The sequence below is a fragment of the Xiphophorus maculatus genome, chromosome 1, assembly GCF_002775205.1.
Source record: "Xiphophorus maculatus strain JP 163 A chromosome 1, X_maculatus-5.0-male, whole genome shotgun sequence".
Classification (NCBI taxonomy): domain Eukaryota; kingdom Metazoa; phylum Chordata; class Actinopteri; order Cyprinodontiformes; family Poeciliidae; genus Xiphophorus; species Xiphophorus maculatus.
This window is the reverse complement of record NC_036443.1, coordinates 17,006,024-17,023,360: the sequence shown is the minus strand read 5'-3', so window position 1 is coordinate 17,023,360 and position 17,337 is coordinate 17,006,024. Positions and strand designations below refer to the sequence as shown.

Below are 17,337 nucleotides of genomic sequence, written 5' to 3'. Positions count from 1 at the left end.
CACCCCAAACTAGGTCAGACAGGAAAACGCATGAATCTGAATCTGTGCTTCGAAATCCTCAAACACCAACAAGCACAAGCTTGTCACACAAAAATAAAAACCACTCACTCCAATACATGTTTTACATGTTTATTCACTATCACACTAAGTGCTCCCATATCAAGATACATCTCAATGCCTTGCTCTTATTTCGGTTTTTATTATTTGGAGTTAACAAAATAGAAACAAGTGTTATGAACTACCAGATGTGTGCCAAATCTTTTTTTTTTTCTTTCTTGTATCTCCCTCCCCCAAAATAAAATACAACAAAAACACAAGAAATAATGAGAAATAAGGGGAAAAAAAAAATATTATGTCATGTGCAAGAGCCCCTCGGAGAGTGCTGTGGTGAGGGAGGTAGGGGTGCTTCAGACTGGGAAGAGCATTCTGCCAGTGTGATACCATTGGGTTTCCAGTCAGAAAATATCTACATGGTCGTTCTTTGTTTTCTCGGGTAGCTTGGTTATAATTAATGAAATGGAAATCATAAAAAAAGGATACTTTGAAATTTAACTTGTGATGTGTACAAGGTAAGACGAGACGAGGGTTTTGATGACTAAAGAGAGCAAGTAGAGGGAAGGTAGCTGGGTTGGATTAAAATGGCCCTCAGTTACTGTGAGGATGATCGTTTACGCAGGGACTCACGTTGGGCTTATTGATCTGTAGAGGTACTACAAACTGAGGAGCATCAGGATGTCCAGTATACATGCTCCCTTCCTTCAATTACACCCGCCATAGAGCGCCAACTGGATCCCTAACCCATACTGGTCTCCTTTAGTCAACTTACTGGGGCTATGTACAGTCAGGCACAGGTTTACGCAAAAACCCCAGGCCCACAAAAAAGAAAACGAAGAGAAAACAGAAAAAAAAACCCTGATTGATCCAGTAGCGCGGACTTGGATCAAGCTACCCACTTCAGAATAGTCCCCTTTTTGCTCCCCTCCCCCCCGCATCTCCCACCCTCCGGTGGGTGGGCTCGGTGTGGAGCTCAGCGGATGGTGTATCTGACATAGGGCACTTCCACGTCTTCATCAGACAGGTCGTTACAGCACAGCTCAAACACCAGGGCCTTCACGTGTTTGCCCAGCTTCTTTTTGGACACCTTAGTCACAATCTCAGTCATTCTGCAAAACACAAAGGAGAAATGAAACTGAGCCAATAAATTAAAAAGAAAACCACTATTAAATATCAGTGCATTACTATGTGTACAGCACTCTGAACAACCATTATTATGGTGTATTATTTTGTTACTGTGCTGCTGCAACAAGTGAATTTCTACTCTATTCTAACCTTCAGGTTGGTATTATCCTTATGAATGTGCATACCACAACATTTTAGTATTAGATATCCTAGACCAGCGGTCCCCAACCTTTTTAGTCGCGCGGACCGGTCAGCCCTTCGCAATTGTGCTGCAGAAAGGGGGGGGGGGGGTGTTTGTGCTTTGTTACTCATTCTGCTGCAAGTTGGCTCAATTTTGACTCGCAAGACATAACCGGTAAAATCCGGAAGTAGCTCATTATTTCTTGCGCAGCCCGGTACCAATTGGTCCGTGGCCCGGTGGTTGGGGACCACTGTCCTAGACCAATTGTCATATATAGCGTTCCGAAGCAGAACAACCCTTAGAATAAGATAATCACTGTGGTAAGTATTTGTTCTTGTTATTGTATTTGTACACTTAAATTATATACTCACGGTAGGTCCAGTCTTTCTTTAAGTTTGGCAGCAGGCATGAAAAATGAATACAGCATGGACACTCCCTGAGATAGCATGGTGATCTCCAACTTATGCTCATTCTGACAGACAAAAAGGGGAAAAATAAATCGGGAATTAATTGTAGGCAAAAAACAAACAGAGAAAAGGAGCTGAACCTACTTTAAAGTAGTCAAGGAATTGTCGGAGTGTCATTTCTTCCCCGTTGGACTGCAGCCCTTTGACCTCGAAGCGATCCCACAGAGTCCAGTCAATCTCATAGTACTGCAAATGAACCAGCAAGAGTAAAAGTTATCTACAGCATACATCTCTACCTGGAATGTGTGAACAAGTTTGTCCAGATAAAAAAACAAACATTTCTCCTCAGCACACACTGATACCATCAGCGTGAGAAGGTAAGTTGAACTCACTTACATCCAAGCAGACTGCCTAATGTATCAGTATTAGCATGGCTGGATCATCATTGGAGCTACACAGTGCGATGGCAGGTAATCACTAGGCTTACAATGCATTTTGTGCGTGTTAAGACTCAGACAGAATACACACGTGCTTACCTTGTGTTTGGGAGCAGCGATGGGCTCAGAGAAGGCAAAGAAAGGTAGGGCTAAGTTCATGAAGCCATTTTTGAACGAATCCAGTTTTTTATGCCCTTGGATAATCTTGAAGAGCTCCAAGCACACTAACCCAACCACTGCAGCTGTAGTCGTGGCAATAGCAGGAATGATCTTGCCAGCAATCAGCTTGCTCTAGATTAGACAGAAACAAATGTACACATAAAAAAAAGAGGGAGAACAAGAGATAAGTCTTATACAATTACACAGAAACCCAGGAATGTTTAACTAACCCACAAAAGAAAACAGTTGACAAAAGTATGAAACACTGATCCATCATTCACACAACCAAGTACGTTTTAATCTAAGAGACGAGGAGGTAATCAAAACAACAATAATCCAAGGACCAATGTTTCCCACCTTGTGCCTGTCAGCAGGTGGAATGTCGTAGTTCTCTGCTCTCAGATTGGAGGCTGCCACGATGAAATCCATGTGAAAGTTTGCATCGTCATCCTGTGGACAGACAGTCAAAAACAAATCTGGTTACTGAAGGTAAATGGTAGCGATTTGTTAACTTGTCACAATAAATGATTAGTCCCATGATAACTTAAAATGACCGTGATAATTTCCATCTTATTTTTTGAAGGGCGATTTTGTTCACACAGACTTCATAATCATTTAAGGTGTCTGTTGTGTGTGTGTTTTTTTTAACTTCCTTTTTATTTATAGTTTATGTTATTGTGTTTTGGATATTTAAAATGTCCACCAATTCCAGTGAAGCGAAACACAATTTGCATTCAAATTGAGTTTGAGAGGCAAACTTGCATTATTGAACTATTATCAATAAACAACTTAAATGGTCACAAAACAATATTACAGTTTATCGGAATAATTTATGGGACAATTTATCCTCCAGTAAAGTTTGTCGTTGTGACAGGCCTAGTGGTTCATATTCATTAAAGCTTGTTGTGCTCTGCAATACTAACAATGAGAGATATTTTTCCACTTTACATCCTTTCAGTTAATACAGTGGTTCCCAAAGTATGGGGCGCGACAGCGGTATGGATGAATGAAAAACACAAAACAACAACAGTTACACAAAAGCGTTTCACTGTAACGATGGTTTGTAGTGTGTTTTGTTGCAACCTGAAGTGTGAAATAAAATTCAGTGGAGTTTGAAAACAAAATATGTGTATAGGTTTATGTCTGGTTGAACTATGTGTGTGCACAGTTGATTTGGGGAGGGGGAGTTATTCTAATCCATAGGGGGGCCCAGAAAATCTTTGGGAACCACTGAGTTAATGGAACCAAGATAAAAACTGGGACACTTTCTGTAGTATTCCAAAAAGCTTAAAAGAGAAAACAAATTAACTCATCTTATTTATCAATATTTCCATAGACTAAAACTATAATCTCAGAAATTATAATATGGACAACTTGTGGACTCAATCTGTCACAGCTGCCAATAAACCATTCTTAATTTCCATATTTTAAAAGAACATTTTCCTTTTGTCCCATAGCTCCTCCTATTAAACTAGCCTGTGACATATAAGATATTAAACATGAAATTGTTAAGTTGCAGATTTCGTCACAGGCAGTTTATTCGGACAGAACAGATCCCAGGATGAAGTACCTTTTCAAAGTCGATGGGACTGAGTTTGAACTGGAACGACTCCGGCGTAGGCAGCTGAGACTTCAGTTCTTCCAGTTTGGAGTCATCTGTGTCAAGAGATTTCACTCAGAACTCCAAAAGCATTCAGAGATGTATGACAATGTCTTTAAATTATTGTTTAAAAAACCCCCAACATTTTATTTGAAACTACATTAGCTTTAAATAAGTCGGTCTTTATTTAAATTTGCACATCTTACCAACAGAGGAATTGCTATTTTGCAGCTCCTGATCAGAGACGTGGATTTTAACCCCGGAGCGAGGGGTAAAAGTTGGCACTTTGACGTCCTGCAAGATCTTGACCACACCTGCTCGGTCAGTGCTGCCTTGCAGGCCATACGTCTGGGCGAACAGGTTTGCACCTGCCAATACATAATCCACGTGGAGGTCCTTTAAAAAACAAACAAAAACAAAAAAAAAAGAAAGGAAAAAATTAGTACCTTCTTTGCAAAGAAAAAATTTAATCTTATAATCTAAGAAGTAGAGGTCCTGAAAATCCTCCTTACGTTGCTAGTGCTGAAATCTAAGGGGTGAGGACATCTCTTTGGACCAGACCAGAAGGGGGCGCCTGAGCTGGTGAGCTGAAACACATGAGGAACAGAATGAATACTAACAGAACACTCATTTACAGGTACATCTCTATGAATTATTGTATTGTGGAAAAGTTAAATATTTGTGTCACTTATTTCAGAAAGTTAAACTTTATTAAACAGATTCAAGTATTTATTGCAAGTTTGATGGCTCTGGCTTATGGATAAGAAAAACCTGAAATTCTGTCTCAGAAAATAATGGGAACACTGTGAAAAAGTCAAAACACTGGAAACTCATGGAGTCACACCCTAATCAGCAAATTAACTCAAAACACCTGCAAAGGTTTTCTGAGCCTCTAAAGCAGGGGTGTCAAACTCCAGTCCTCAAGGGCCAGTGTCCAGCAGTTTTTAGATGTGCCACAGGTACAAAACACTGGAATGAAATGGCTTAATGACCTCCTCTTTGTGTAGATCAGTTCTCCAGAGCCTTAATGACCTAATTATTCTATTCAGGTGTGGTGCAGCAGAGGCACATCTAAAAGTTGCAGGACAGTGGCCCTCGAGGACTGGAGTTTGACACCTGTGCTCTAAAGGGTCTCAGTCTGTCACAAGGCTACACAATCACTGGGAAGACTGCTTTCAACAGAATCGGAGAGGAGGGTTAGCTACAAAAGGTCATTCCTGAAGAATCTGGAGGCTCACCCAGAGAGGTACACAAATATAATCACAAAATCGAAGGAAAAAAGTGTAGTAGAAGAAACTACTAAAGCAATAACCTTTAGAGGATTGACCTGGCATGTCAAGAGACACTAGAAACAAAAATGAAGATGACATGAAAGCCACTATCAAAACAATCTGGGCTTCTTGGAACAATTCAACAGAACCACAGACTGATCGCCTCTGTCACGCTGCACTGATGCAGTAAATCATGCAAACGGAAGACCGACCAAATAATGAGCATGTAGAAATGAGAACACAAAATCTATTTTGTAAATGTTTTTATTATCCATACGCCATAGTTAGCTAAATGAAGGCTTGAAGTATTTCACACTAACTAATGAATCATTTGTGATTTGTTTCACTTTGTAACAAGAGTAAAAATATAGAAAATGTGCCACGTCGTCCACATTTTTGAAGATGTATTAATACAAAAAAATGACATTCTGACAACAGAAAAACTCCACTGACCTGAAACTTCCTAAAGTGTCATTCTGTCATGATTTTCTAGAGATAAAATATGTCGGAAACTAATCCGAATTTAATTAAAACCGAGTACCAGAGTATAATCAGTAAATGAGTATAAATATGCGACCTGTTGTGTTACAGTAGTTGACTAATGTGTAACTTCCACCATGTTGTGCAAGCAACAGAGTTTTTTTTAATCCAGTGTAGACAAACTTATTTTTACCTGATCTGGGGGGAAGTTGTGCAATAGCTGACGGATGTTGTTGCTGTACTGGCACTGCCAGTGATTGCGAGCCCAGGCGACGCAGTCAGCCCAGCTGTGCGGGCAGTCTGTAACAACACTCTTGTACACGGCGTCCAGCACCTCCACAGGCTGAGCTCCTGGAAGCTTCAGAGTTCGCTCCATGAACTTAGTATCTCTGCGAGATTGGAGAGATCAAAAAAAACATGTCAAAAATTGGTTACGGTTTGATCGTTTAGCGTCGACATTTGCTGATAGTGGAAGTATGTGCAACTCACGTGAGGTACTGCATGGCATTTTCTGGTGCCTGTTTGAAGAGCCCCTCAAACTCGTCTCGGGCCCACTAACAGGAAGATCGGAAATAAATAGAGTTCAATAAAACAAGTGTGCAGTTTTTAGAAATGCGTGGAAGTAAAGCAGCATGTACTTTTGAATAACACCATGACCACTGATGGTAAACACCAACTACCTCACAGTCATTGCAGCCGTTAGAGGGTGAGAAAGTTCAGGCAGCAAGTGAACATTTGCCTCAAGGCTGACATGCTGGAAGGACAGGTTTAAGACCCAAATTATATGGTCTGATCCAACATAAGAACAATTTTAGTTTAAAATGCTGAAACAGTTGAAGTTGGTTCAAAGCAAAACGTTCAATATACACAGTAATAGTTTTGAAATAAAATATATTTTAATGAGTACATAGCTAAAAGTAGGTTCTGAGGGTACTTTGATAAATACTCCAGATTTTGCATTTGATTCTAAAGCAACCAATACAATTTAAGACTTTTTTGACATATTAGTTCCCCAAAAATCTTGATTTCTAATAAATAAATTAAATGTTCTAAATTAAAGCAAATATTAAGACACATTTGTGTTCTGCTGTACATTACTAAATAAAAAAAAAAACTATTACTTATTTGTAGTTTTCCAAATAAGTAGTCGTAGGACAGCAACTGGTAACCAGGGTTACCTTTCTTCCCAAAAAGTTAATAAATGACACATCCCCTAATATCACAGCACATCTAAAGGAAAGGCTGTCATGCGTGTTGCTTATTTTATATGTGAACACTGCGGCAGAAAATTTAGCGATACTACAATTAGTTATACTGTAGCGACAAAATGGTTTAACTACTATGAGGGCAACCAGCAAACTGAAAACAATATGGAGATGTAGAATTATAAGAGGAAAAGAAAAACACCCAAGACTCACCAGGCAAACTTTTGACCAAGGAGATTTATGTTTTTGGTTTGCCATGACACTGGAACTGGGTAAAAACACAAACCTGGAAAAGCCTCTGCCCTTGTGCCTTCAGTTTACCTAAACCGCTAATTATGCCAGGTCAAATGACAGGGGTGAGTCAGAGTACCAAGAGCGTATGTGACTAATCGCTGGAATCAGAGCATTGGTTGTGTAAATGCTACAGTGAATTTCCGTACTGTGGCAAAGTTAGCCAGGAAACATCTGTGTAATCCTTGGAGCAGTGAGCTAAACTGACAGAGCCTTCAGTACATAGGGGAACGCCAATCTGAATTCAACCAGAGGCAAAGGGTGAGCTAGTTTCCCACCGTAAGAGGTTTGTGACGTCTTGACAGACTGAACTCGACAAAAAGCAAAATAGTAATGGTGACATAAGGTCACAGGTGAAAACATTTGGCATAAAATTGAAAGTGGACTGTGTTTTGCTCTGAGAAACAAAAGCAATCTAAACTTTTCCTCAAGTTTCAGTGTGTTCAATTTAAAATTTAAGAGTTGTAAATTAAATTCAACATAAACACATTTACACTCCATTCACTCGGGAACTTGGGTAGTTAAAAGGTAACTAACTCTGGCATGTGAACCAAAAATCATATTTCTTTCACGTTACAAAAATGGATAAATATAAGATGACAAAAAGGTGAATGGATGCAAGACCTGGACATATTTATGGCCTAAAATTAAAGCAAACTAAGACTTCTTATTATTAAACACCTGCAGAAGCCCTCTAATCAACCAGTTCAAAAACAATCTGAAGGAAATCTTAACATTAAGCCACGTTGATGCACAGCAGCAATCTCGCAGCAAAACAAAAGCAATACTATTATATCCATTGAAACTGGCAAATACTCTGAAATACAGCAACAGATTTTTCATCCCGTTGTGTTTCTGTCCAACCTGAACGTATTAGTAAGTGTACATACCTGCAGTGTGTGTTCAATTGCATTTGGAAAGTTCTTCAGGGTACAGATGGGGATGGACTTCTCAGGTGGGTCTTGGCTGGAGCTGTACGACTCTGTGAGAAAGGGGATCACGACCTGGATGTTGCCTTTTGTGCCCAAAGTACCCGACTCCAGCAGGGGTTTCCGATAGTAAACACACCGCCGATCCATGTACATACCTAAGCATTGGGAAAACAACACAACTTGCTGGGCAAAAATCTCTAAGGCTCAATTAGATGTTCTCAGCAGGATGTGCAAACTCGCCACCTAACATTTAAATATCACCAACATACGTGCATCGACATTGTCCAGTGCATTAGCGACCCCATTTAGACTTTCGAAGAAGTCGTCATCGTAGACCCTCTCTGTCTCTGGACCAACTCTGTTCTGATGAGCTGTGATCTTGAAGGAGGGGTTCATCTGCTTCACTGCAGCAGCAGCTGTGTCACTCTTCATTTTCTGTAATGGTGAGTTTTGAGTAAGTGGAGGAGGCCATGATTTTCTAAAAGAGTGTCTAATAATCAATCAATGCTTTTAAACAAAAATACAAGATTGGTATAAAGCAGCAGAAACACCTGCACAGTACTTATAACTCCTCTTTATCATACAGAACTTTACTCAAGCACTATTCAGAAGTATATCCAAGACAAATGTACAACATGTGTTTGTTTCTTCCAATAATCAAAGCGGATGAGACTGACCGTGACATCAGAGGGTCTGAAGAGGAACTGTCTGTTGAGGTTGGATTTCTCTATGGTGTCCATGTCAGTCACGATAACCTCGCCCTCCTCACTGGCCAGACCAATCATGGCAAAGTTTTTCAACAATTCGCAGCCGATGGCTCCAGCTCCAACCTGGAAGGAATTCATGTTGTACATAGAATGAAGCTTAAGGACTGGATCTGGTTTTAAAATGGACACTTCCCACATACAAGCCCCGTCTGACAAAGTAGCCGTCAAGCCAGAAATTGTTGACAATGTTTGGTACCAATATTTTTAGAGACTGCAACAGTAATGTGAACAATTTAACTTTGTAAAAACAATCAAAAAATGTTAAATTGTTGCCAATTAAACGCTGGTTTGGAACAGCACAGAAAAATATTTTTAGATTCGTCATTTTTTTAACACCATCAGTTATTTCTAATCATTCTATACAATCCTTTTAAACATATATAAAATAAAATGTGAACAGATTTAAATCCTAAAAACATAAACTCTTAAAAACATGGTGATTTGGAAAGGAGAAGTTAGGAGTTCTGTCACTCATTTACTCACCAGGAAGTAGCGCTGGTCGGCAAGGATTTTCTGCAGTTTACTGCCAAACACTGCAATCTGCCCGTCATACCGACAATTCCTCTGGGAGACGCACAAAAGAATATTATTTATTCATATGCGTTTTCTCTACAAAGATGACATTCGTGTTTGATCTGCTCTGGAAACCTACAGGGCTGCACTCTTCCTCTGTGAGCATAACCTCTTCTCCTTCAGAAAGGCACTCCAGCGCATCAAAGTATAGCCACTGCATTACAGGCATAAATTTCCCTGTGGATGCCTGATGAGAGAAAATAAATAAATAAATCCAAACATTTATATTAGCTCAAAACGGTTAACTGTTAATCTTAAAAATAAAACCAAAACCAAAACAAAACAAAAATAAATAAAAGCCATCAAACATTGCAGACAAATGGCTTCAGTTTACATGAGACATTCCACTGACCTTCATCACTTCCTGTGCAGCCACTCCACCAATGAAGGCATTGACAGGGGAAAGATCACCAGCAGCAAGATAAGACATCTTTTTGATAAGAGCCTCATCAAGCTGCTCCGCTTTGGCAGACCCTGTCTGGGCAGAGTTCAGCTCTTTGGCCAGAGTCAACAGCTCATCACCATCAGCCTGGTGAAAACACAAAACTTGGCACTTTCAATAAATTGCCTAAAACGTGTTCTGCTTTGCTATGCCATTTTATGTGTAAATCTTTCCTATCTAAATATTTAGATTCACACCATCTACATTTGGGATCAGATTAGCCTATGTGTCACTGAAACTAATCTGACTGAATTGTACTGGAAAAACCTGCATTTTGTGCATCTGAAATTCAAAATAAATTAGGCATGTTTTTTTTTCTTATTGCCTTTACATGGCATCCATTATGTCTTTGAATGACATTAATACATACAAATGTTAGACTTAGCAATTAAGATTCAAGCCTTTAGACTAAGAATAAGGGCAAGTATGAACATAACGTTGAAGTAGAAAACACTAACAAACAGGTCCAACAAGAAATGGTGCGCTGAATGATACACACCTGGCTCCAAGGTGTAGGGAGGCGACTGTGCTTCTGCTTGAAAGCATGGATGGCCTGAAAGCCTATGTGTAGTTGTCCAGGACGATCGAATTTGGCAAAATCTGTCCATATGAAGTCTGGTTCCGCCATGGAGGACGAGATGGATTTCTGTAAGAGAAGGACATGAATATTAGTGATACAAACTTAATTTATTATGATTTTCCCAGTGGGGGGGGGGGGGATAGTAACTGCAGAAATCTGTTTTAAGTAGTTCTGTTGATCACTTGGCATAATAAAACAAGACAACCATAGGACCTAAAATATTTTTACATAGTTTCCATTAAGTCATTATTTAAGGGGAAGAAATAACTTACAAAACTGATCTTCTTAGGCATCTTAACCTGAGAGACAATTCCTCCTCTGACATAATCTGAAAAGCCGGTTGTGTCGCAGATACTGAAAGTGTACGGGCCTAGGAGAAAAGCAAAATCCAGTCAACTTTGGAAAAGTCAAACAGAACATCACGATAAATGAACATTAAAAACTCTCACCAAGAACTTTAATCTCCACGGGCTGACAGCCATTTAGATCCGTCATGCCCTGAATCTCAGTGAAGGTCACATAATCTCCACTTTCAAAGCCATGGCGAGCCTCGTCAAGACAAGTTACCACACCTGGACTGTCCTGAAGTGGAGAAAACCCCCCCAATACATTTCAGTATATTTTAAACATTGAGAACATACCTCAGTGTTACAAGTAAACTAACCTTGGTGATCATGGAAATCATTGCACTCAGTGGCTGCTCTCCGTTGGTGTCGTACACTATCATCTCCTCTCCAAAGTCACAGAAAAGTTGGCTACAAAATTAAAACCAAGTGTTCATACGTTGAAAGATTAAAAAGGTCAAGTTGTTCACTTGGGAGTGACCCCTAAAATGTATGTCAATCTTACCCAAACAGACCACGCGTGTCTGCAACAACCAGCTTGATTCCTTTGTTGTGGCACAAGTCCCCCAAATGCTTCTGCTCATCTAGGCTGGCGTTAGTAAGCACCACCACCTGGATTCAAACACGACTTGCTACAAACTTTTCTCTTGGTGCAAAACAGGTGACAAAAAGGCTGGGTTCTAAGGCTGCTCATACCTGGAACTTGGTAAGGTAGTCCTCGGTGAGCACTCCAGTATACGCCATCACAGGAACATAGTTGTTGAGTTCAGCCAAACGAGGCTGACTCACCTCTGCTCTGTTCTTTCCCAGGTCCTCTTCACGAAGGTAAAACTAACCATAACAACAAAATATTAGATAAAAACAACTCGGAGACAGCTGGTGAACCTAAAGCAGTTTACAACTTTTAAACTCTTGGACACATTTTCCCCAATCAATAGAAGATTACAACTCAAAAATGCTCAACAAAGCACATATTAAGAGTAAGTTCAGCAAGAGTAGATATGGTTCCTGTATGCAAAATGTTTACAAAATTAAACATTTGTAACTGTAGAGACAGATATTAATGTTATTGATGATCCCACTAATATATAAAGCATCTCCTGTCTAATCCATCATCATAAAGTTCACATTGCTCTCACATTTTGGCCATAATTCTGAAAATTATGGAAAACCACAGTCAAATTAGCTGAACATGGCTTTGCCCAAAACACTTCCAACTAAAAATAAAATGTCCTGTAAAATACTGAGTCTCCACAGACAGAGAAACAGAATCCTCCTTTTGGGAGAGTTGCTGTAAACCCAAGTCCAACATGACAAAAGAAAGATAAACTACATTGACAAATTGATAAATCTGAGTGGTTGGTTTATAAATCAAAGCAGTAACAAAATTCAACCAAAAGAGATTAATGTACATATCAGGTAGCAGAGGAAAGATAGCATGCACTGGATCTAGTTTGATTATGGTGACAAAAATCCCTAGAACCATACTACAGAAATAAAAATATGTTTAATTGCTGCAGTCTAATTTTTTCACCCATCAATTGCGTTAAGAAGTTTGAAAGCATAATTTGTCTCAACTGAAACTGTACTAATATTTTTGTACAACCCATTAAAAATAAACAGTCTGGCAAGAAAATATTTAAGAGTGGGGAAGAATGCAGCGACGTATAAACAAAAATTCCTGCAGGAAATGTCTGGTAAAACCAGCTGTAGCTTCAGTTGTCTGATAAACAGACATCATTTCATAAACTTGTCAGTTTCATTTTAGAAATGTGTTATTTTGTCAAATTGTGACAACAGGATATCTTCTGCAAACTATAAAGTTTGTTTTAAAAGCACATCCGATTCTAAGTTCACACAGGAAACAGTTTTAGTTGGAGGTGAACTGAAATGTTCTAAACAAAAAAATACAGTGAAATTAAAAGCTTTAAGAAAGTTAAATTAAAAAATATATATGCACATTCATTTTCAAGTTAAATGGTTTCTGATTAAAATAAAAGGTTATGAGTTTATTATTGTAAACTCATAACCTTAAGGAAGGAAGTATGAGAAGGGGGACTGCTTTTAAATTTACTTCAATGTAGAAAAGAATGTTTTTTAAATTCATGTCCTAATCAGATATTAACATATAAACCATTCAAATATATACAACCTAAATACAAGCAAGTTCATGTCATTGACACAAGAAACACATCTCATATTGCTGAATGCATTTCTACAGCCTGTTCAATTAGCCAGCTAACAGTTGCTGGATCAATACAATTAGAGGCTTTGCCTGTACGCTGGTTATAACCGGGACAGAGACCATAATAAATCTTCGTCAGCAAATGGGTTGCTAAAGTGGAGGCTGTTATAGTTGGAAGGCAACCTCTTCCAAGGTTGCCTTGGAAGAGGCAACAAAACAGCTGACTCAAAAACACACAAACTGTCCTCCAGAGCTTGGACATTAAATAAATCTGAATAAGATGCAAATATACCAATTTAAAAAGTAACTAGTGATTTCATACATTAGTGAAATTAAACAAAAGTACAAAAATATCTGTGTATTCTCCAAATACCTGGGAAGAGAGATCTCGCCATTCTGCAACTCCTTGGTCATGCACAGTGACACTTCGAACTCCTCCCAAGATGACATTCTTTGCAATCTCTACTCCAAGTCCTCTCATTCCAGAAATGAGGACGTTGGAGTTCTGCATGCGCTTCATCGCTTCATGGCCCAGCACATATCTGGAGGAGGAGTCCGACGACATTTAGTAAATCAGAACAAAATCAGACCAAAAAAAAATGCATGTATAGCAGGATGACTTACAGTTGTCTGGAGTACAGGCCTTCATCAATCTCAGCATCATTGCCATTCTTAGCCATGCCCTGGGAAGAGACAGCAGCGAGCAAATTCAGTATATCTGAAAATGAGTAGATTGAAAGATTTATTTATTTGCACTTACGTTTGCAGGTGTATGGGACAGATCAGTTCTGACAGAGTTAGAGGAGGAGCAATGGGATCCCGTCTTCGTCTCTGTTCCTGACAAGCGACGCTTCTTGGACAGCGGCGAGCTGGACATCTGTGTCAAAGTGCAAATACTATTCATTCCCAAAAATCTCTTACAGTAAGGGCAGCTGAAATTGTAACTTATAGCATTAACATCTGATAAGATGTATCAACTTTTTTTTCATTTTTAAAGTGAATAAAACTTCATTTGAAACCTTAACATTAAACCTGTTATACTCAAGTTGCAATGCTGCTATCAAAACACAATAAAACCAAAGATATATATATATATATATATATATATACACACACACACACAATATTCATAATGATGGTTTCTTTGTTGTGTGTCTAAGTTGAGGAAAGAGGAAATTTAGCCTCAAGAGCAGCTGGGCTGGCTGCAGGCCAAGCAACAATCTGATGGAAAAAACGAACTGAGCCAGAGAAGACACATGAATAGCAGCATTATGTGTTCTTTCATGCAGGGAAAGAACACCGATTTGTTTATGTGCCTCTATTGTTCATTATGTGGCTTTTTTAAGGACTGCTAGCATCACCACAACAAAAACAGCTGAATCATTAAAAGTTCACTGCAGTAAAAAAAAAGGAGCAATCCACACTGATTCACCAGTAATGTGCTGCACCAACTGCCTTCAGATGACAGATCTCACATCTATAACCTTTAAAAACATAGTAAAGCTGTTTTGATAAATGAAATAATCAATTAACAAATCTGTCACATGGGACATAAAAAGGGCCGCAGCATCTAACACTGTGACCTCACACTCAACATTATCAGCCACTATTTCCGCATTAAATGCTGCCGACTTACCTTCGCCCCCCCGAGTCAGACTAAACGCCTTGGTTACTTCTATCAAACTTTGGAATAATCAGGCGGCCAAAAATCACCAAACAGTAAGAAAATATTTATTTTGTAACCTAAAAGTGAAAGCTGCTGGCATGATACAGCAGAACCACCCGGCTAATACAGTAGTTTCAGACCCTCATACAAGAAAAGAGCTTAGCTACTAGCGATCGATTCAAAGCTCCAAAAAAATATATAATCGAGTGTGAGTCGACACAACCAAAAGACGAGTGATTAGGTAAGTTCAGAGTCACTAATCGGTTAAGTGGTTTGGCAGGTGGACAAAGACGTAACATTAATAACTTAGAAGCAAGAAAACACCAGCCTCCCTGCCCATCCATTAGCCGCTCGGCCTAGGCCTGCACTATCCACAGTGCGGAACACAACTTTGCCAGCTAGCAGCTGCGGCTACGATACTAACCTGCTCACAAAAGCAACGAACGGGTTTATTTGACAGCCTACTATCAAAGTTCATTCTCTGTTGAGGGGTAATGCAAATAGACATTCTCTTTACAGCGCTCAATTAAAGAGAGAACCCACACAAACGGAAAAACAAGCCACTAGACTCGTGCTTCATTGATTTATCTGCTCTTACCAATATTTCTTCCCGTTCCCTTCCCTACGCGAACCCGCTCCTCTCCCGCAATGTGTAGATGTCAGCGATAACGATGAATGCAAATTCGACGGTCGGTACCAAAAACAGAAAGGGTGGTATGGGAAATGGATGGTCGGCGCTATACTGTCGAGTCACTATGCCGTTGAGCCGAAAGTCTCTTCCTATGCAATTGCGTTGCTGGCTTTGCGACTGCAGACGGGAACAAAACCAAAATGGCAGATGGGGAGAAAGGGGCGGAGGAGCTGTGACGGAAAGGGTAGCTGTTAGCGCACGGCTCCGTCAGGCTCTCATCCGATTGGCTGCTGATGCAGTTTAGCCCGCCCTTGTTATTAGAGGATGCATGCCATGTATAACAGTATACAATGAACTGCTAAACGTCAAGCCATGTAAGAAATACGAAAACATGCCACTATGTCAAACAGACGGACATGCAAAAAAAAAAAAAAAAAACAACATATATTTTAAGATATTTCTAAAGTAATGCAGCTGATCAATGCTGATGAACATCTAGCAACACCTTTTGTTTCAGTTGCTCCCTAATGAGAGGTCAATTTATTGCAAAACTGGATGCGCTCAATGCTTTCACTGGACGTGACCTAATCAAATGTAAAAGGAAAATATTAGCATACAAATAAAACGAAATTCGTGTTATTATTATTACATCTTTTGCTGCATCAATGCTAGAAAAGGCAATCCTTCTTAGTCCGACTTAAGCCATTATTACCAAGTCTGACGATGCTCAGTGCAGCAATGAATGAAACAGGTACATAAGGTACGCTACTTGCATGCAAAGTGATGCTGATCGGCTGGACACCTAAGATGAGGTTAGTGGGTGAGCATTCCTTGGAGATGAGTATTGGGGGAGGGGGTGCCCAAGCAAATGACAAAGGCCCATGAAAAAGACTGGGCCGCGTATTCTAGGGTACACGTGTCGGAGGGGATCCCTTAGTTTTCATGCTCCCATTTCGAAATGATCAACACTGTCCCCGTCGTTCTTTTCCACTCGAAACAATAAGGTCAGAACAACAGCCTGCCCAACATGACACGCTGAACTGACCACTATCACGTTACTGTGGTAACACCGAGAACCGAGCATCTTAACATTATCCCGAAAAAGCACATATGGCTAAAAATAATTATCTTCATGAGGTTTCATACTCCTCGAGGCAAGTTTCTCCGACTTTGGCTCCCGAAATAGCCTGCATCTAATGTTTGCAGCAACTATAGCTCTCCAGCTACTATTTGACACATTATGATCCTAGACAATTGTGCTGTCCACAAAAAACGTGCAAATGCTAGTTTAACGTCATCTGTTCCTTGACACTGCCTTATTAGCATCGGTTAGCAGAGTAAGTAGACGAAAAGGTTCAATTAGCTAACGGTAAGTAACGTTAACAACTATCAGTAACGCAGATCAAAAGACTGCGTAGTTGTTAGCTTGTGTGAAGCTAGCACTTCGGCTATCTAGCCACCCAACGAGTTTTTCCCTTCTTGTGCCGCTATGTTAGCTGCCCAGCTAACGTTAGCCAAGTAGCTGGGGCTAACGTTACCGAGGCGAGAGATTACACAAGTGTGCAGAACTTACCACATCCGATATTACTCGGCCTGATTTGGAATATTAAAAAAATGCGGCTTCTATTTGAGCGAGAAACCAAACAAACAATGTGACAAGTCAACACAGCCGCTGACGGCCAACTGAAAAGTGTGTCAGGCTGGCGGGCTCTGTGTGAGTTTTTTCCACTGGACGTCTCCCTGGCCGGCTGTTCCCGAGCCGTTTCCCCTCACTCTATTTCAGTTGAAAGCAAAGCAAAGCAGCAACATGTGCACGTTACAGGCGGGACCAACACTCTGACCTAAAGGACTCAACGAAATGTGGCGGCCGTAGATTTTATTCCTGGCATAAAACCTACTCGATTTCTAAGTGAATCGCACCACACTTAAGAATGCTACTTGTATTTATCTTACACTACCGAGAGTTTGTACAATATTTTTTAGCAATAAGCGGCCAATACTATTTGC

General features: G+C 39.9%; 1 protein-coding gene and 1 non-coding gene across 3 annotated transcripts; both read right to left on the bottom strand.

The window, feature by feature from the left end:
- Positions 1–115: 115 nt before the first annotated feature.
- Positions 116–17,126, bottom strand: uba1 (ubiquitin like modifier activating enzyme 1). Of its 2 annotated transcripts, none has more exons than XM_005808651.2 (26): positions 16,904–17,126; positions 13,794–13,910; positions 13,658–13,716; positions 13,407–13,575; positions 11,545–11,679; positions 11,354–11,460; positions 11,169–11,259; positions 10,954–11,086; positions 10,777–10,874; positions 10,424–10,570; positions 9,835–10,011; positions 9,562–9,669; positions 9,393–9,473; positions 8,820–8,972; positions 8,412–8,577; positions 8,101–8,297; positions 6,204–6,268; positions 5,908–6,103; positions 4,476–4,550; positions 4,170–4,359; positions 3,934–4,019; positions 2,721–2,813; positions 2,304–2,495; positions 1,912–2,013; positions 1,732–1,832; positions 116–1,163 (listed from the first exon to the last, which is right to left on the bottom strand). In XM_005808651.2, exons 2-26 carry the CDS (start codon positions 13,908–13,910, stop codon positions 1,028–1,030), a joined length of 3,174 nt encoding a protein of 1,057 aa, XP_005808708.1. In that variant the 5' UTR covers positions 16,904–17,126; the 3' UTR covers positions 116–1,027. The 2 variants fall into 2 exon arrangements, with proteins under 2 accessions (XP_005808708.1, XP_005808707.1); XM_005808650.2 differs by lacking the exon at positions 16,904–17,126 and adding an exon at positions 15,298–15,539.
- On the bottom strand, positions 2,108–2,218 carry LOC111610047. The gene has a single exon (XR_002753474.1). It is a non-coding gene; the product is annotated as a small nucleolar RNA U6-53/MBII-28 (small nucleolar RNA).
- Positions 17,127–17,337: the final 211 nt, after the last annotated feature.